General features: G+C 31.5%; 1 protein-coding gene across 1 annotated transcript; it reads left to right on the forward strand.

Annotated features, from left to right (window-relative positions):
• The first annotated feature begins 331 nt into the window (after positions 1 to 331).
• Positions 332 to 2,957, forward strand: LOC132732345 (uncharacterized protein KIAA1958-like). Its single transcript, XM_060718751.1, has 3 exons — positions 332 to 1,012; positions 1,285 to 1,484; positions 1,817 to 2,957. Exons 1-3 carry the CDS (start codon positions 332 to 334, stop codon positions 2,649 to 2,651), a joined length of 1,716 nt encoding a protein of 571 aa, XP_060574734.1. The 3' UTR covers positions 2,652 to 2,957.
• Positions 2,958 to 22,421: the final 19,464 nt, after the last annotated feature.

A 22,421-nucleotide genomic window follows, 5' to 3' on the forward strand; every position in this document is an offset into this window, starting at 1 on the left:
AACATATTTATTAAAAAAAAAATGTTACAAAAATAAATAATGATTTTTAAATGATTTAATTTTAATTAAAGGTATATTTACACAAATTCTTATTAAGATGCTTACATCTTTAAAAAACATCTTCTGCTCTTAGACATCTAAAACAACAACAACAACAACATTAATAATATTAAATAATTAAAAAAAAAAGATGAATTCTTAGTAACAAAATCAGAGTAAGGACAGGAAAAAAACATTAATTATATTTACATCATTCTCAAGTTTCACAAAGATAATTATAAATAATACAAATAAGCACTTTTTAATCTTAATTTGACAATCCTTCAACTTTATGGCAACGTTCAATGTGCACTGGGATGATTTGTTGGAAGTTCAAATGATGAATATTGAAGAAATTTATGACAAGAATGAATTTGAAGTCAATACTGGTATTGATCCATCAATCTTTGATGAGGAATTTGATGAAGAAAAACAATACAATGTTACAAAGTTATTGACTGATTCTCAGCTGTCCGAGTATTCGAAGACTCCTGTTTCAACTGAATGTCTTCAAATTCCTGAAACTGCTGCTCAATGTTCTCAAGCAGCATCTGATCAATATCCTCAAGTTGATGAAAATCACAGTGCTGTGCCTGTCCTTACTGATGTTGCCTCTGAAAATATGAACAAAGGCTTTATAATGGTTGATATGGACTCTGTAAAGGCATTTAACGAGTCGGAAAAAAATCAGCATACAAAACGTAAAACTAACCAACATATAAACAGGCTAAAAACTTTTCTCAAACTAAAAAACGAAACACGAGATTTCCATTCCATCCCAATGACGGAGCTGGATGAGCTTCTTGCCATGTTCCTTCTCTCCATTAAGAAAGAAGATGGAACAGACTACGAGCCGAGTAGTTTACGAGGGTACATATCTACATTTGACAGAGTTCTCCAGGAAAATGGGTACCAATTTACCATAGCCAAAAGTTCAAGACAAGGATTTCCCCTAACAAATCAGACTAAATCGGTAATTACAATTTATTACGTCTATTCAATAATCTTTTGGAAATTAAATAAATCCAGCAAAAAACTGAATTTCAAGATACATGTATTTCATCATTATAAACTAGATGTTTAATTCCCCCCCCCCCGGACTTGTTTCGCTTATAATTAAAAAAAAAAATTTGCCTGTAATGAATTTTTGCTTTTTAATTTTAAATGATCTTAATTTTCTACAAATAATCATGATATAAATCAGCTATTTTTCAAACAACAAAATGATTAGCATGTAAATTTCAGGCAAAAACAAAAAATCTGAAAAAATCAGGTAAAGGCAACAAAGAAAATGCTGCCCAACCAATAACAGATGAAGAGATTGACAGGCTTTATGATACCGGCCAACTAGGTCTTTCTTCACCACAGTCTATCATCAACACTTTGTGGTTAACATTTACCATACATTTCGGCATGAGAAGTGTAGAAGAACACTATCACTTATGGTAAATTTAAATGTCATCTCTATTAATTAAAAGACAGTTAATCAGTCAGATTATTAAACCTAAAAAATTAAAATCCAAAAAAACTTTTTTATTTCAAAATCACTTATCTCAAAATCTTCTAGTAACGTTTTTCTGGAACGTAAACTTTAAGGATGTTCAGAATGCCATTCAAAATGAAATTTCATGTGGCCGAGCTTCACCGTTTCACAACCTGAAATTGGAATAAATTTATAATTTTAGTTGCATACTTAAAACTAAAAAAAAAAAAAAAGCATAAATTAACATGTAAATATTTATATTAAAAATTGTACATATAAAAATATTGTTTTCAGTTGGGGCGACGTACAAGTAAAGATCGATGCGGAGGGCACTGAGTTTCTGGAACTTACAGAGCGCCAGACTAAAACACGCACTGGAGACAGTGGTGGTTCTAGGAAGGTTCCTCCACGTATGTGGTCTAGTGGAGATGAGCGGGATCCGGTATCTGCCTACAGATACTATGCAGCCAAGCGTCCACATGGATTCAGTCGGGATTCGGACCCATTTTATTTGGCACCAAGAACAACCCCACCTACAGAATTTGACCAATGGTTTTTAAAACAGCGGATTGGAATAAAAAAAATTGGCACACTAATGAAAACAATGACTGTAAAATCAGGCATTACACGGCACCTTACCAACCATTCTGCCAGAAAACACACCATACAAAAGCTCAGGGATTCGGACCAGGCACCTACTGATATTATGCAGATCACTGGGCATGAATGTGTACAAAGCATAATCAATTACAGCAATATGTCTTTGAAAAAGCAAAAAACTTGCTCTAATATCTTAAGCAGATCTGCCACTTCAGTGAGATCAATTAATACAAATAAATCTGCAACATGTACAAATGCTTCTTACCTTGACAATAGCACTTCTGTCCCAATGCAGTCTCCGCTGTCTGTTTTGCCATCTACACAAATCGAACCTCCTGTCTCTGCTCCAAACACTCAGTCTCAGGTAGTCAATGTTCCAACTGTTAATTACCCCACCCATTTCACTCAGGCTGGAAATGCTCCAGGTCATGTGCAGTCAATGTTTTTTGGTGCTACTGTCCATATACAGAATTTTAATATGTACAGCATGCCTCCAAGGAACGATCAAGACAGTAGCAGTCGTAATTGAACAGTTTTAAAATATTTCCGCTGAACAGCTGAACATGTGACCGAGACTCCTTCGTCCAAATCCGTTATGTTAACTGTTAAACTGTTAATTTCTGGCTAACAGTTTGTAAAACATTGTTCTTTTTGTGTTAATCTCCTTAATAGCTTTAAAAATCACACCTGTTATCCTGTTAAAGCGCAATTAAATTCTCCAGTTTATGTCTGTTTCAGCCGGCGGCCATTTGCTAAATTTGTTGAAATGGTAATATGTTCCTACGCCAGATCAGCACTGATGATGTTTATTGTTGGTATTGTTTAATTGACTTTGCTAAATATTTATGATAATACACAGTAAATAAATTGTTAAAGCAAATTGTACCCAAAATTGTGTTGTGTTATAAAATTATTGGTAAAAACCCTCGGACTACTTTTTTGGCGTATAACCCTCCTGACAAAGTGGTTACCGTATTTTCAGAAATTAGCGCCCCGAATTAAAAAAATAAGATACAAAATCATAATAGTGGCATGATAAAAAGAATAACAGGTTACTGTCTTTTGAGAAAGGGATTTCTCAGACTCGGCTAGATATGGTCCGGAAGGGGCTCGGCAAGCCTCGCCCCTTCCAGGACCATATCTAACCTCGTCTGAGAAACCCTTTCTCAAAAGACAGTAACCTGTTATTCTCTATATATGTCATTTATAAACGAAATGGAAATGATAACGTGTAACATTTTCCAGGCGTACAAATAAGGATATTAAAGTTTTAATACATGGCATGTCTGAGAGTATGTAATGTTGATATTTTCGTTTACTTCTCTTTTTAAATATTCATCCAAACTATTCAATTTTAGTACATATATTGTCCAGTTTACTGTATAGGAATATTGATTGTTCCTACATTTATATATCTACATATTGTCTCCCTTACTGTATCCAACAAAGAAAACAGCGAAGTGGAATTTCAATTTAGGTTTTATACTAAAAACATATTGATCAATAATATCTTAATATGTATTATATTTAAGAACAAACAAACGCCTCGCATATTTAGTCTGATAGACTCCTGAGGAATAAATTGCAATAAAGTTGGAAAACGAACCAGTTATATTGCAAACTTCAGGAAACCTATAAATATACGAATGTAAAACTAATGTATATAAATCATAGATAAACCATTAACATGGACACACATATTATTACGAAACAGTCCCTTGCCAATTTACTGGCATGAGCTAATAATTTTCTCGATATAACAACACGGCGTAAATGAGGTCAATAGCATCTAATGACTTTTAGCATGAAAACAGTTTTTGGTCGTCCTCCCAAGAGAGAGAGAGAGAACTCTGTTATTCATCAAAGCTTTTATTTTGCTGATATTATTAATACTTAATAACATGTATCTGTAATCTGTTTCACAATAAAAATATTTCAAAATATGAAAACCATCTTAGTAGAGTATTAATAAGCAACTGTAACGTCATCTCCGGTAACGCATGCGTACTCGATAGGTATACACTTCAATCGAATGTAGTTCAACGGAAACAGTAGTTGAATTCCCATTGGTTCCGGCGATGCTGTAACATATACATAATAATTTATAATAATAGAAAGAAAAGGACGATTACAGGTAATTCAACAAATACCCTTCTTTTCTTGCCTTGCCATTAAAGATATAAACAAACTGAAAAAACTAGAAAAAAAAACAACAGTGAAAGCATTACACAGACATGTTTTCCGATCGTCCGTTATCCAATCTATTTGTTGAAAGAATTAATAAAGTGGTCTTTAAGTAGGTCAGTTTCAATCGAATTCAAATACCGGACATGTACATTTTGATATGTGATGTTGGGATTGTTTTAAATACAAGAACATTCATGATAGCATAATCCAGACAAACGTGAATTAACATAAGATCCGTTTTTGTATTGTTGTGAGCAACTTCCGTTCCTCGTTGTGAGCACCCATCTAGGACGTGTGACACGATAAACAAGGTGAGTTTTTCATAATTTTTGAAGATTACAGACATTTATGTAAAAATATCGGAATGCAGTTAGCTAGCGATGTGTTTTCCAAGTATGCACATGTAAAGATATTACCTGTTGGTCGACAATTTGATGGAAATACCGTGCGACGCAGTCACTCGGGGTAGCTAGAAAACTGGAGACAACTTCTCTCTGGACCAAATTTAACATTGAAAAACGTCAATTTTGGTGAGGTTTTGTGCATTCTAACCTAAAACAGATGCCCACAAGACTTCAGCGTAAATTATTACATGAAAGTCTTCATAGAAACGAAGATATACCCTTTTTTGCTTTAATCCTCGTTGTGAGCATCATAACCTCGTTGTGAGCAAGACAAGCGCAGTGCGTGTCTGGTTTTAATATGTTATTCAGATGGTGAAAAAGGGGGCGTCCGTGGCTGAGTGGTTAAGGTCGTTGACTTCAAACAACTTGCCCCTCACCTCTTTGGGTTCGAATCCCGACAGGGACTTTGGATTCTTTCATGTGAGGAAGCTATCCAGCTAGCTTACGGAACGTCGGTGGTTCTACTCAGGTACCCGTTCGTGCCTGAAATAATGCACGGAAGGGCACCTGAGGTCTTCCTCCACCAGTAAAGCTGGAACGTCGCGATATGACCTATACTGTGTCGATGTGACGTAAAACACAAAACAAACAAAAGATGGTGAAAATACAATTTTCAATCTACCAAAGCAATTAAAACGTTTTTGCACAGTAGCATTTCTTTGCAAGACGTTGTGCATATTCCAAAGGGAGGCATATTAGTTTTGAACTGTCCGTCCGTCAGTCCGTCAATCCGTCCGAAAACTTTAACATTGGCCATAACTTCCTCATTAGTAAACGAATTTGATTCATATTTGAACACAACATCCCTTAGCACAAGACCTTCCTACAGACCTGTATTTTTTCCTTGACCCCTGAATGGCCTTTACCTTGAAGGTAAAATTGTCCAAAAACATTTATGATTGGCCATAATGTCCTTATTAGTATATCAATTTAATTCATATTTAGGCACAACACCTCTTTGGACAAGGCCTTCCAACTGCAGTACTATTCTTTTCAGTGATTGGACATGGGGTCGTTCAAGGAGAGACCGAAGCGAGGCATCAAGTATGTACTTGCCCTGGTCTGAAAAAGATTAGAACTACTAGAAAAACTATCAGTGATGCATAAAAATCAAAGAAAAGTTTTGGTCATGTCTCTTGCAAAACATTCTTTTCAGTTAAACACACTATAAAATTAGCTTACCCAAAAACTCACCTTGTTTATCGTGTCAAACGTCCTAGACGGGTGCTCACAACGAGGAACGGAAGTTGCTCACAACATTTTAACCGATGGACATTTTACACTCGTTGTGAGTTAAACGGGCGTGAAAAAGAAAAACAATTTTTCATTTGTTACTTTAAGTACAGAAAGTAAACTGATTTTTATTGTTCTTATTGTACTGAAACTAAAACATTTTTTGAAAGATCTCAATGTTTTGTAAGGAAAGTAAAACATATTTTAATTGGTTTGTTTTTGTTTGGGGTCCCCCTGGGCTCCTTGCCATTGGTTCTTGTTGCTGGGTCATGTGGGGGTTGCGTTCATTGAACGCCGCCTTTCCTTGTTGATCTTGTTTATCATATTTTGTATTTTCATATAATGAAAGTTTAAAACAAATCATTTCCTAACATCATAACATAAGTTTATGAGGGACATCTGTTACATATATTTTATGTATTTTATTATGAAGTACACAGCTGTAAGTATATAATACACTTGCTACATTTTTAATATACTTGTTTTTATCATATCACTTTCATATAAAATGTCTAAAAATTATTTTGGTGCATCTCTGTTCAATTGTCATGTAACTGTTATTGGGTCAAATTCAACCAGGAACTTGGAAAACGTTCATTGTAGGAAGTTACACAGCTGGCTTACTGGAAATCTGTGATTCTTTAAAGGAACCCGCTATAACAAAACTGATGTCCGGAAGGGCACCTAAATATCTGGCAAAAAGGGGTCCCTCGGAAGGATTAAAATCAGCAAAATTAAAATGAAAATTGCAGATTAGGTTTGATTGAGTCTTTATATGAGGGTATTGAAAACGTGCAACATCCCTCACGCTCGCTAGCACCGGCTTGAGCGTTACTTAATTTTCAATGATTCCGAAGGACCAGAAAAATATAACAACACTTCCTCGACTAAAGTCTTCTTCGCGTAATAGTTTCGACATGATTTTAAGTCAAACAAGAGTGTGATTAGTAGATATAATACTATGATATAGATAGTACATAGCTGATTCATAGTCTAAAAGGAAATGCAAAAAAATGGAAATGTAATTAAATTATGAACTGTTAGCAAATGTATGTTTTTGAAGACATATGTCAACAATTTTAGTAACAATATATAGTTTTTGGTTAATGCTTATGGCTAACAAAGTAAAATGTATTAATTGAAATTTATTAAGTGCTTATTGTTCTTCATTACAAATACGTCTTCGAACAATAACAGTGTTTGTGAAACTGATTCACAATCATTTAATTGTAACGATACAAACGTCACACATGCATGTTCCTGAAAAGATTAATGTAGTTTATTGATACATTCAATAGATGTAAAGAACTAGAAAGATAATTAAAATTTTGAATTAGCGATATATCACTGCAAAAGATATTTCGTTCCCTTATAGGGACTCCACTGAGATCTTCAGACATGACAGGAATGGAACTAATTTTTCGAGATAAATGTTTCATTGTTGTATGGCTAACTCCCGATTTTTTTTTTTAGAATAAAATTATTCGTATTATGAAATATTACCCAAAATAGGGCTAAAAATAGCATAAAGATACGATTTTTAAATAATTTCTGAGTATATTTCTTTATTATCTTTTGCACATATTTATGTTTCAAGTGTCGCACTCAATATATCTAAAACAAATTAATAAATGTTTATTTATCTAAAACAAATCTATGTTTTTTGACGTCAGTGTGTTCCTTTAACTTTGCCCTAAAAAAATCATACTTTCTTAATGTCACACTGATAAATGTGCCCATCTTAATCTATGTCCAGTTTCATTTATTGTCAGTATTGTGCCTTATCATTTTTAGCAAAAATTTAAAATGAATTAATCACCTAAACAGTATGGCGTGTTTTATTAGAATTCTCATCACAGCTTGTATTGATTTGAAGGACATGTTATTTTATTTTAATTGTGTCTTAGAAATGGACGCATTTGCTACATCTAATCTATTTTTGCTATGGTCTACATATATGATATCGAGAAAGACATAAATATTTGCTTTTTAAGATTAATTTCTTAGAATCTTTGGTGTTATTGATGTAGAGGCAACATCTTTGCAAAAGTTTTAAGAATATTTCATTGAAATGAAAGAACTAGTTGATTGTAGGGATTACCAAATGTAATAAATAAGAAAAAGCTTTCACTGACTTGGTCAAAGTATTGTTTGTTTGTTTTTTTATTGTTTTTTATGGTTTTGTTTTTTGGTTGGTTTGATGGTTTTTCGGCGCACCAACACAGTTTAGGCCGAACAGTAAATATGATTTTGGCTAACCTTGGGTGTTACAAACTTCAAAGCAACACCAGTGGGTCAAAACCATACAACCTGCGGAAGCTTTGAGATGCAAAGACTCCATTGATACAAATCAATTTAGTCGCTTTTTACGATCACGCAGGGATAAACGGTGACAGCAATTCTATTGCATGAACCATTAACGGCAATCCCTCAGCCATTTTAGTCAAATCGAGATTCTAAACATTAACGCTATTAAACTAGAGTGAATATTAGATAATAATGAAATACTGGATAAGTACAAAGAATGTAGGGCGAGCGTCTGTTTAAGTATGAAGAGCAAAGAGTGTGTGGTGTTTCGATGTCTAGTGTTGACATACATTGTACATACATTTTTTGTAACCAATATTCCTCTTGACTCTTCCATACATCCATGTTAATTTGACATTTTCATTACATAGGGTAGGAAAACATGTCTACAAATGTGTTTCTTGTGTCTGTATGATTGAAATGTTTAATCTTTTTGACATCAAGGCAGCCATGAAATATGATAAATGTCTACCTCAATTATATGATATCTATTGACAAATGTTTGATGAAAGGATTGGCATCTTCACGTGAAGTAGGTATTATATGATGTATGATACAACAAGTGCAGAATTGAGATTAGTTAACATGCTAGCTGTGTTGTTTGGTTTTACGTCGCATATGCAGTGGGGGTTTAAGCGACTTTGCAGTTTTACTCGTTGAGGAAGACCTCAGGTACCCCTCCGTGTATTATTTCAGACACGAATGTGCATCACTTGAGTAGAACAACCGACGTTCAGTAAGCTAGCTGGATAGCTTTATCACACGAAATAAACATGTCTCTGACGTGATTCGAACATACATCGGTGATGGTCAAGTTGTACGGACGCCCAAACAAACAAACATACATACAAGCTGAACTTTTAAATGAATATTACAATGTTATAATTACATGACGATTGTTACTTCACAATATTATAATAAATGGACGTTTTAAACCAACAGTGTGTTATCTATAATTGCAAAAATAATGTTTTATTCCCCTTCAAATGTTAATTACTAAAGTTATTATACGTTTAAAACATCCATTGATAGATCCCTGTAATGATCCTGACCTGTCTAATTCAAATTATCAATAAGCATTACAATAGGAATGTCAACAACGTATTTGTTAACAAAAGAACCCATGTCAATATAAGTGGTTAAATGAATTGTAATTCAAATAAAAGGTCAGAATAGGGATATATCAATTCCTAACAAAGTTATTTTTTTTATTTAATTTAGGAACAAAAAATACTAATACATATATTTTCAGACTTTTTTTTCAAATTGAACCTAGCCACGGGATTTGTTGCTTTGCAATTTTTCCATTTCCTCTTTATCAGATTGTCTACATTATTAATGAGAAGATATTTTAAAACCTCTATTACAATAATAATCCTTTTGAAAAACAAAAACAACGTTTCCCTTACAGAAATGTGAATGGATGGTAAAATGGGAAAGAGATATAAATGAAGTCTGATATTTGCTTCATTGATACTGCAGAACGGGAGATTAAGCTTAACCGTACACGATCAATAAAACTCATTGCCCGCTTCCATTTCATGCCGCAATTGTATCGACCACACATAAAATGATGCAAAAGGATGTGGGATAAAAACATGAATTTTTGTATGCCATTGAAAATGTTCAGAGCATCAAGGTCTATCGAAATATGAGCAAATGTTTGGTCAGTCATGCATTGGTATAAATTGTGCACGTACTTTTGATAATGAAATAGGTGCAATTGTTAGTGTATACAGAAATGTTACTGCTATAATAAAGCATAACTTATTATCAAACTTGCCTTCGTTGTATTGCAGTATAAATTATAGTCAGAATTTTTATAGAATAAAATGAAGCGTTTTGCTATTTGTTGAATCGAGTCTTTGATAGACAAACATAGATGTTTTATAAGGCTTTGATAACAATACTACTATTACTTCTATTCTAAATAATTACGTCCTGCTTGCTACAGAAATCGATAGCTTTGTCCTACTTTCTGTTGCCATTTTTATATTTTATTGCTGTGTGTTTTGAAAATTGTCTTGGTATGGTTTCATCAGACACAATCTATCATAACCTATTCACGAAATTCTCATTAGCCATTTCCTCAGAACAAAACAATTAGAAAAGTCAGAATCCTGCTTTGTAGCTTCGTATGATGTGTATGTTTATGTGTAGAAATAAAATTATTGTTAAGATTGAAAGTACAATTTACTCAGAAGGCAAACATTTGTCACTGTCATTTTTGTTTCGATTGAAATATTTTGAAACTGAGCTGTTTTATTCTATTTGTTTATTTATTTATTTTATTTGTATATTTATCTTATACATTTCTTTTACATTATTTCATTCCTTTTTTTTGTTTAATTTCATTTATAATTTTATCTTTTTTATTTTTTGTTTATAAATTTATTTATTTTATTTGTTTATTTATCTTATATATTTCTTTTACATTATTTCATTCCATTTTTTTGTTTAATTTCATTTATGATTTTATCTTTTTTATTTTTTATTCATTTATTTTTTATGGTTTTGTTTCTTTGTTTTTTGTATTTGATAAGAACATTATCTTGCAATTAGTTTTCAAAAACGCACACTGTGATTGAAATTGGCATCGGAAGCGAATTCGAAAAATTATGCTTCATTTAATGTGTAAGCCTCTATTGATCATTTTAATTATACAACTACATGTATTTTTAAACAAACAATTCAAACCAGGTCAGCTTAACATTTACATATTTATAAATATGTATAAAGTTTCCAAAACCCATTTCAGACAAGTGACCTTAAAATACCTAAAATTTCATGGCTACAGCACGTGGTTAAACACATGTACCGTGGTTAAGAAAATTTATTACCTCCATCATAATACTGTATATTGTTCATAATCATTTTCTTGTCTTCTTTGACAATAATTCCACTTCTGATATGATACAATAATTACATTTCGATTATTTGTTCACGCCGAATTCCATGGAGGACAATCAAATCGGAAACAAAGCAGAAATATGGTTGACCTTTATCTGAATATGTAATCTATGGAGAGTTGATACAAATTGCTTAAACTAAACAAATTATATAGGGAAATGATATCACCACTATAGCAGTCTATCTATATTGAGTTTTTTTTTTCTCTAAGGACAATTAAAAGTATTCATGAAAACAGTCCGTCTTGTTTACTTCCCTTCCATGTGTTTGATTAAAAATTTGCACGCATTAACATTTGTTCACATATAATGATTAAAACAACTACATGTACGGATTTTGATGCGTCTATGTTTTAGTTTCAATTTCTTGTCTTTTTTTTCAATTCTAAATCTGTTAAAACTCTAAATAAAACCCTGTAATATGATGACTTTCTTAAATCAAATTATCCAACTTTTATGTTTTGAGCTTTCATAATCAGTTTTCGGTATTTCAAGATGAACTAGGCAAACGTATTAAGCCGTGTCTATTGGTTGGACATGCAAGCTGACCTGGTTTGTAACTGTTAGCAAAGCTTAATCACTTTCTGTTCCAGCAGAGTAAAGTTCCCAGCTCGAAATGTATTACTTATTTGCTTTCTATCGCTAGATATATCTTTTGAATGATACAAGTATGACGCTTTAAACGGTGTCAGTAAAATAAATATATTTGTCCAGTTAATGTTAGTTTTCAAAATGTGTTTATATAAACTTATAATTCTACTATTGGCTGGACAATTGTGTGTTGTTGGCCAATATTAGTTAAGCATTATTGCTGAACGCAGGAACGCAGTTACAGCTTATGAATTGCTTATTAAGCACATAAAAGAAACCATCATTTGTGGAAAATATTATTGCGAAAAGTCCCTTGCCAATATATTGGCATGAGGTATTATTTGCTGCAATACAACAACACTAGCTAATGAGGTCAATAGTATCTCATGATCTAAACATAAAAAACAATTTATGGTTCGTTTTCCTTAGAGAGAACTCTGCTTTTCATCAAAGCCTTTATTGTTCAGACATTAAAGGAACTAACTAAATTGCAAAGTGTTATTTGTTAGAGCAAAATGCATTGCAATGTGTTATATGTCAGAGTAAGCTATTGCGTATTTGACAAAATTAATAAAGTAACACTATATACAGCTATTCAAGAGCAATATTAAAAGGATAAAAAAGAAACATTGAAAGTTAGATACGAAACATATATTCAGTATGGTGATTGAACCTAACAAAAGCATATTTAATCATCTAAACACACTTTTAAAGGAAGAAATAACAATCAACACTTTTTTAACAGACTCGGTAGTTTTCTAGAATTGTATATATGCCAAACAAAGCCTATTTTTAATGCATGTAAATCGAAACACATTTTTTATTCCGTTGATAAATCAAATTTGTAAGTTTTGTCCCTCCATCAAATTATCATACACCGCATGATAAGTACAAATTGTCTGTATAACAGAGTCAAACACTTACTATTCAAGCAATAAATGTTTTTGAAAAAAAAGGTTTCTTTATACAAAATTTTGAAAGTTCCTCTTTCGTTTAGTTCCCTGAAATACAATGTTTTGTTGCTGTTAGTGTTGCTGTTTTGTTATATTTTGCTTAAATGTCAATGGAGTAATTTAATGCTCTCCCTCTATTATGCAACATTGTTTACAAGTGTATTGACATTTGTAAAGACTCCACATGTAGTATAATTAACTTTGTTGCAGACCATTTCTTCCATTTTTCTTCTGTACTTAAAATTTTACAATTGAATTTCTTATTGAAGATGATATTCGTACATATTCGTGCAGAGGCAGCCAAAGTCTTTAATAATAACAGATAACTAATAACGAAGAAAATGTTGCACAGGGAGTTGAACTTTTTTTACTATCGCCAAACTCTTTTTCCCAAATAAAATGAAAATGATGAAATAACCTATTTCGATTGTATTGAAAGGAAAACAAATTATCATTGTAATCACCCACAGGAAAAAAATACATGATATATGAATATGAGTATAACTCTTCTCAGTTTACATATCGGGTATGCAATTCTCGGCCGAACACTGAAGATTTGGCATAAACACCATTGTACGCCATTTACGATTTTCCAGTCATCGAGTAAAATTTCTTATTGAACAGCGATTATTGTATATTTATGACACATACTATGAGTTATATGCTTTTTGCGTTCATTTTGACAATATTATCCTTTTAAGAATAAGTGACTTTCGGCTATGTCTAACCTTTTGCATACTTGAAGACGTAAACGTTTTTACATATTTCATGATGACACATTTCTCTAAGCAGTTATAGGATTTCTTCAAATAAATATGTTTAGTCACTGATCCTACGATTTATTCCAGGAATATAAGCAATCTTTGCTCTACAATAATTGGCAGTTTTGACCTACTTTTGATTGACATTTTGACATTTTTATTGCTACTTTTCATGAAAAATGTCTTGATGAAGGAACATGAGACACAACTTGCCTCAAGCAGTTCCGAGTATTTGTAAATCTCACGATTGTCTTTTTTTCTCAGAACTAAATTGAAAATGATACTAAAGAATTTGACCTATTAACAAACATTCTTAGCTTGTAAGAAAAATTTTAAAACAAACGTTCACTAATGTTTCTCATTGACGGTTACATGATAATGCCGTATGAAAAGACCTGCGGATGTTGTGTTCTGCTTTAGCCGGTGCTAGGGGGTCGTGGACGGAAGTTTGTACTTTTCAGTAGTACCGTCCAAGAATAGGTTAAATCAAACCGAACCGACCAAATGTTCAAAATGTCGTTTTGGACGTTCTTTAGGGTATTTTAGAATTTTATTATTTAATTTCATTTATTATGTTAAAGGCACATTATGCGTCAGAAATTCATATTTTTAATTCTTTAGAAATCTCGAAACATGTGTTGCTTACTATTGTTTTCATAATGGATTTAGAGCATGTTAGAAGTTTAACAACTGAAGAAAATAGGCTGAACGTGCACTAATGTGTCGTTAAGGTAGCAAAATGTAAACAAAGTAGTTTTTGACTTCCATACAAAATACTAATTCACTATATTTATACCAATTGCAAATAGAGCAAAAGTAGCAAACGTTGGTTCAATTATTGGCAAATGAGTATTTTGTTTGGAAACTGTAACACATTACCAAAATTAAATTTTAAAGTTTTTGAGAAATAATAAGTAAAAGCATTTCTTAGGCATACTGATCCTTTAAATTATGATTTCTTAAGGGGGGATTTTTGTTTAGCAATGCTCCAATTTCTGAAAAGTTGGTCTCATGTAAATATGTTGTTTTGAACAAACAAGTTTCGGACTGATACTATTTGGTTTATTTCGAGTTTTCATATGTCATATACAATATTAAACTTTAAACGCTAATCATTCAATTAATCAATCAAAACAGTTTGGTTACAATACTAATAAAAACAAGCAAAAATGAATGCCGCATTATCTTATTTCGAGAACATTGCAAAACCGGTGACCTATTACATATCTTAGATGTGGTTATATGATTCTAAAAAATGTTAATTGGAAAGTAAATTAGTTTTTATGTTAAGACATGTTTATATGAACATATATTTGTCATAGTTCGTAATTACGATACAAAATTCGCTAATTTTTCTAGATGATTCAAAACACCTGTCACTTCACATAATGTTAACCATCACATAATGTTAACCATTATTTATCATTGTAACAGATATACAGTATTTCATATACAAAAGCTCTGGTAAAGTTATTTCTGTAAAATCGATTTTATAACTATATATTTTCCGGCTGTTATGCTAGTTTCTACCTGTTTACAATAATATTAATTCTGCGTCATATATATAACCGTCATTGTACGAATTTAAACAAAACCAAGCCTGTTAGGTAAGTCATAATAAATGTTACTTTTATCAACCTCTTTGGCTAAATATTCAAACAAAGCTTCAATTAAGATAATTATATACATATTTGTAAGAAATGGCGAATAATAAAGACATAAATTTAAACATACTGTGTCAATTTTGCAATCGGATAGTTGAAATTAGTTTGAAATATATTATATAATTGTCAATGTATATCTTAATATACTGATATATTTTAACAGAACTACAACAACTTTTAATTATAACAACAGACATACTAGTATGATGGTACACCATTTCATGAGCACATGGGGATTGGAATTGATATATAAATCAGTGTTCACGTGCAATGTTTATACCCTTAGATGTAATTAATCTAGGCATTTATACCTACAGTAAACAGCACTTATAACGATATACCGCTTATAACGATATATACCGCTTATATCGATATATACCGCTTATAACGATTTACGATGCTGTTGCCGCGGTCCCGAGTCTTGTTTTCAAATTGGTTGTCTCTCGGAGATAACGATATCCAGATATAACGATATAAATTCGGCGGACCCCTGAATATCGCTATAAACGGAGTTTACTGTGTATATCATATCAGTATTCTTAATTAAGTATATAAAAGTATAACATAATGTACAAGCTAGTTATAGTTTAACTGACAATACAAGAAAGACATTAATAATTGATATTTTCCTTATTCTTTAAAAGTCAGCAAAATGAAGTAGTAGTGTTTTATTTCTTTGGTAAAGTTACCTATTAATGTATTGAGACACTATATAACCTATTTCCTGGCGTATTATATTGTGAATAATAACTTTTATTATAAATGTATATCCACATATGTTTAATTAAAATGGTATTGATTTTTCGACAGCAGTCATTAAATATGTAGCATGACAAAGTTTCAACGGTTAGAGAATATACTATCGTTCAAAGCAATATATTTGTAAAACAGATACAACAATTCAGAGCTTTAGTCGACAAACGACAAATATAATATTTCTTGCACATTTCAAAAGGATTATTTTTATTCACATTCATATGTTAAAATATTTGCAATTAACGGAATGGTTTATAAAATTTATATATCAAGGCGATTAGATAAAGTATTGGATGTGTTAATGTGTTATGTGTGTTATGTGGCAATGTGTCATCAAGGATCAGTTGGATCATGATATTAACATACGGAAGTGACATATATGTAAGTTGAATAACACATTTGTTTCCATGTTATACATTATGCTATGCTGATAATATGTATGACAATATAATTTGAAAAGATATAACAATACATTTCAAGAAATGATATGGCAATTCTAACGTTTTATTTTTCGTAAAGTATCACTTGATTTTCAACTTAAAGTAGAATGGTTTTCAATTGGCACATTTTCCGTATTTCTTTTTTTTAATGTATTGATAAAAACAGTAGACACGTACCATTTGGATGAAGCAATGAAAACAAAATGTTAATAAGAGTTCAAAATTGATTCATTATGAACATATTTAATATATATAATAGTATTTACACTTTATAACCTGCTATACCCCCCCCCCCCCCTTTTGGCTGCGTGGTTGCCTTTAAGGACTGGATAATCAGTATTACAGCCACCGTTGATACGTGCATTTTCGTAAGAGGCTACTAAATGGGTTCAAAATACTGGAATCTAAGTATCTATTGCTCCAGAAAGGAGGTGCTTTTGACCCCTGCTGTTGGTTTTAGTTTGTAACACCCGAGGTTAGCCTTAATCATCTTACCTCTTTCGGCGCCATATGACCTAAACTTTGTTGATGCGCCGTAAAACAAAACAAATTAAACAAAACAACAAGAAACCTGCTATATATTGTCATATTGGATCATGTATATAAAACTTACCAACAACATTCATATTCAATTATTTTGTGGTTTGTTTTCATGTATAATACCAAATACTATCAACATAATTATTTATGGTATTTGAGACCTTCCATTGTAGATCAATTCACTTTAAACACCATATAAAATCAAAGATTATTTCTTAAATTTATCATGCATTTAATGCACAATATTCAATATATTATAAAGTAAACGTAAAAATGCAAATATCTTTATTATGTTTGCTAGTTAACTCTTAGTAAATTCAGATGCTGGTATAAGTATTTCGGGTGTATTTGAACCAATATATTTGGTGTTTAAGATTGATGATTGCCCATACCGGTGCTAGGGGGTGTAAGACATGGTGTATATTTGATAATCACTTTAAAGAAAACCGAGTCCGTCGATCTCAATGCATATCCCCAATTCAGAATTTAAATGGTTAACTGCGTAAATAATTTTCTTTTCTTTTTTAAATCTACATTATCCATCATAGGATGTAGATGTTTGACATTTGCAGGACAGATAGTTCTCACAGATGAATCACATATAAGATTATCATTAACTTTTCTTTCGTTCACATTTGTAGCAATGCTAAGTAAATAAATCTGGAAAAAAGATGATCTCTCGGAAGCATAAATCACATTGATTTTCATTGATAACATGAAAATTGCAAGATTGGTTTGATAAAGTCTGTACATTGTAAACCTTAGTTGCTAACAAAAATGAATCAATAGGTGTATATTTATTGATTTTCTATCTATTTTTGAGTTTCAACTAATATTATATATGTTATATTATAAATATTATTTGGTGCCCTTTTTATCGCACAAAGAAACATCTTTTGTTTTAAACGTAAATGTTTGTATTTGAGTTATGCTTTGCTAAGACACTCAAAAGCGTGTATCGAATTTTTATCCAACAAAATAAGAGATTTTATATAACAAAAAAAAAAACGAAATAGTTCCTCAGATTCTTAAAAGGAAATTTCTTTCTTTTTGGTTTTAACAAACGTAATTACATGCCACTGAACAAATTCCTGACGCAACAGCGTTATTGATTGGTTGCAAGTTTTGTTAGACAAGATCTTTTCTCAATGGTGGTACAATCTTAATTTCTCTTTCATGTTCTGCGGATTTTGTAGGAAAACAATGTTAAAATAGTACATAATTTTGCACTAAAGTTTTGTCCATAGTGATGAAATGAGGGTTGTCAGGTTCACATCTTTCTTGAATATTTTTAATCGACACTGATATCAAATTATGATATGTTTGGCATTTTTTAAGCGGCCCTCAGCTTTTGATAATTTCTAAAGGTTAAATATGTTAGTTTTAGATAAATTGTTCCATACAATTGTCAAATTAAAAGAATTAAAGTAGAAAATGAACTTTGTCGTCGAGAATATAAATAAACTATAAGAAACCCTCTTGATACCTCTAAACTTCCGGTCTTTTCTCTATTTTTTCTATTTTTTAATTAGTAAAGAGGACGATTTGTATTTTAAGAAATAAACGTCAATGATGTGTTATAAAAAGCTTCTCGGGACGCCGTTTTCAAAAAGGCTTAACAGTGAAATGATGCACTTTTCCAAGATGAAATTACTAAAATACGAAATTTGAAAAAAGCACAAACTTTTTCCAACAGAAAATAAAAGGTGAAGTAGCTTTAATTCATGACAAAGATTTTTAGTCAACACAATGGAACTTACTTTAGGCAAAAATAGATCAAATTGACGTAAAGGTATATATATTAAGGTATTATCATATCTTTGTGATTATTCTGGTATTGAGACTGTCAAAACCAAACCATAATAATAACTATAACGGCGTATATCCAGCATTTCATGATCCAAAAGAATCCGACACTTATCATATTACATCACGTTTATTGTTGTAAGTAAATACTGCTAGTTATATCTGGAGGAATCAAGAAGACAAAATTGGGTTAATAGGCAGTTGTCGTAGACTATTCATATTGACATATTGTTATGAAACAGAAGCACTAAAATTTCCTTATGAATGACAAAATTAATTATGTTTTGAACGTTCTTTAGTGATTCTGTTATCCTCTGTTTAATATTTATTATTTTTCAGTATCATAAATTTCAGTGATGTATGTTTGTTCTAAACATTAAAAGCTTTTATAACTGTTTTCTATTTTAATTAAACTCTGTATCAGTGCAATCAAAAAATATATTTAATATTTTCAGTATTTTAGAACTTTATTGACCAAGATTTAATCATAGAAAAATCATTTTATAGCTTATTAAACTAAATTAATATCCATTTTTATTTGGTCGGAAAGACACTGGGTTGGATAGTGTAAAATACAGTGGTTGAAGTGTAAAATACAGTGGTTGTAGTGTAAAATACAGTGGTTGTAGTATAAAATACAGCGTCTGTAGTGTAAAATACAGCAGTTGTAGTGTAAAATACAGTGGTTGTAGTGTAAAATACAGTGGTTTTAGTGTAAAATACAGTGGTTGTAGTGTAAAATGCAGCGGTTGTAGTGTAAAATACAGTGGTTGTAGTGTAAAATACAGTGGTTGTAGTGCAAAATACAGCAGTTATAGTGTAAAATACAGTGGTTGTAGTGTAAAATACAGTGGTTGTAGTTTAAAATACAGCGGTTGTAGTGTAAAATACAGCAGTTGTAGTGTAAAATACAGCAGTTGTAGTGTAAAATACAGTGGTTGTAGTGTAAAATACAGTGGTTGTAGTGTAAAATACAGCAGTTATAGTGTAAAATGCAGTGCTTGTAGTGTAAAATACAGAGGTTTTAGTGTAAAATACAGCGGATGTAGTGTAAAATACAGTGGTTGTCGTGTAAATACAGCGGTTGTAGTGTAAAATACAGCGGTTGTAGTGTAAAATACAGCAGTTGTAGTGTAAAATACAGTGGTTGTAGTGTAAAATACAGTGGTTGTAGTGTAAAATACAGTAGTTGTAGTGTAAAATACAGCGTCTGTAGTGTAAAATACAGCAGTTGTAGTGTAAAATACAGTGGTTGTAGTATAAAATACAGCGTCTGTAGTGTAAAATACAGCAGTTGTAGTGTAAAATACAGTGGTTGTAGTGTAAAATACAGTGGTTTTAGTGTAAAATACAGCGGTTGTAGTGTAAAATACAGCGGATGTAGTGTAAAATACAGTGGTTGTAGTGTAAAATACAGCGGTTGTAGTATAAAATACAGCAGTTATAGTGTAAAATACAGTGGTTGTAGTGTAAAATACAGCGGATGTAGTGTAAAATACAGTGGTTGTAGTGTAAAATACAGCGGTTGTAGTGTAAAATACAGCAGTTGTAGTGTAAAATACAGTGGTTTTAGTGTAAAATACAGTGGTTTTAGTGTAAAATACAGCAGTTGTAGTGTAAAATACAGCGGTTGTAGCATAAAATACAGCGGTTGCTTTTCGATAATGTTGCCTTTCCTTTTTACATTTACCCTTAGATTTTACAACTGTAAGGGTATATGAATAAAACGCAAATTTATACTGCTAGATTCCTATTCAATAGTTTATGAAGAAAGAACCTTTTTATATTTCTTTTTTTATTGTCTCCGGTTGCCTCATTTCAAGAAGAACTGGCATAAAAACGGATAAAATACTATCTGACTTTACTATTTTCTAATTTGTCTCCTACTGTTTTCAACATTTAAGAACCATGAATTTCCCAGAGAAATGTCAGCCATTATGGCGTTTAACAGAACACTCGTTTATTTCATTGAAATTTGAATTCTCTTGAGGCAAGCGGAAGCTTTGAACTAAATGTCTCCGACAGATGTCGCAAAGGCAAAACTTTAAACAGAAGTGGTATTGTTGGAATTTAAATGTTAACGCGCACAAAGTAGTGCTGGTTCTCAACATATTTTCAAATGCTGATTGTGATATTTTGGATGTTGCTAAATTACTGAAGGTAGGTACATAAACAATGTATTGATTTATAAAGATATAGCATTAAATACTTTGTTAGTTGATATACATGTTTGTATCAATTAAATTTGTGTACTTTTATCGTGATCTTAAATATTAAATCTCATATTTTGCAAAATGTATGTATTAAGGTTAAAAATTGGAATGCACATAGAATAGCAGTCAATTTATGTCTCATTAATACCTTACACAGGTATATGTAGGTGATTAAATTATTTGAATGAGAATGAAAATATTTTTTATAATCTCATTCCTAGTATATTTGTTTTATTCATTCCTTTTGGACATGGAATGTGTACATGTTCAAAGCTCACGTGAACAATTATAGATATAAGGTCATCTAAATGTGATAAATACATTGTTTTTAAGATATTTGATACAATGGTAGGAAGAATTAATAATTATTTTTTTAGGTTTTATTATTTATTTTACACATACTTCATCAAGGTTTTGTATATAAATTGTCACATGGTACAAACATAATGAGAAATAAATCTCAGAAATGTGAACGATTAGCAAATATCTTTATCTATATAGTGCTTATAGTTTTGCTTAATTTTAAAGCATACCCATACTTTTAAGAATAATGTTCAAGTACATTTTAGTTGTTTCAAAAGCTTATCACGTCCCAACTATTTTAAATACAATCTGACCCTTACCATGTTAAAATACCTTAAATGGACTCATCCTTCTGTGAACCTAGGCAAAATGAGTGTTCATTTTAGGGAGAATTTACAAATGTTTACTGCTTTAAAAAACAACATTGCAGGCCATGATCTTAAGGCACGGATGGTCATGGATTATTTTGGCTAGCTTGACTTGGTCGCATGGGTAGATTTACTCGCCGACAGGAGGCTAAGGGTCAAACTTAAACTTATTATATAGAATATTTATGTTCGAAAATTTCATAACAGCTAATATGATAGTGCGGTTTCTGTGGTTAATTCAGTTTTGTTTTGTTCAAAATTAATGTGAAATTGGTCCAATAGATCAGTGATTGTTGCCATGTTTCGTTATCTTCCTATGCCTAAAATAACTTTCTTTCTACTTATGTAAGTAATCTAATTTCATTTTGTTTTGAATTCTCATTTTGAAACAATATGATAAAGGTCGTTCATTTAATCGGGAAGTAGCAGAGCAGGTGCGTAGTCTCTTTAAGGCTCATTTAGCTTAGACGTGCTAATTATTTCATACATTTATCAAAAGCTTTTATTTTTGTTCTCCTGTTGTCGTTTCCAAATGATAGTCTTTAGCCGCTTTATTTAGCCGTCATTTTTTGTACTAAGTACAGTTATAGTGTTTTGAGTGGAAGTTAAACTTAAATACCACTTTGTTTTTGTTTTGCTACCTGAACATTAACCGCCTTTTCTCATGATAAGCATGTTACATGTTCTTAATTCATTTTTACATGATTATAGAACACACATAACCGTACAGAAACAGTATTTATTTCTGAGACTTAATGTGCCTATAATTGAATGCTATGATTTGTGTTCATGACTGTTGCAAAAACTTTCAATTTTGTATCAAATTGCATTTCTAATTTGCTTTAATTACATTGCATTTAATTG

The sequence above is a fragment of the Ruditapes philippinarum genome, unplaced genomic scaffold (assembly GCF_026571515.1).
Source record: "Ruditapes philippinarum isolate M1 unplaced genomic scaffold, ASM2657151v2 ctg1551_1_1_1_1, whole genome shotgun sequence".
Taxonomy (NCBI): domain Eukaryota; kingdom Metazoa; phylum Mollusca; class Bivalvia; order Venerida; family Veneridae; genus Ruditapes; species Ruditapes philippinarum.

Excerpts from the sequence above, each read along its gene's own strand:
- LOC132732345 (XM_060718751.1), top strand. The coding sequence starts at position 332 with ATGGCAACGTTCAATGTGCACTGGGATGATTTGTTGGAAGTTCAAATG. Across the intron at positions 1,013-1,284 it reads TAACAAATCAGACTAAATCG|GCAAAAACAAAAAATCTGAA; the intron begins GTAATTACAATT and ends TGTAAATTTCAG. Across the intron at positions 1,485-1,816 it reads GAAGAACACTATCACTTATG|TTGGGGCGACGTACAAGTAA; the intron begins GTAAATTTAAAT and ends TATTGTTTTCAG.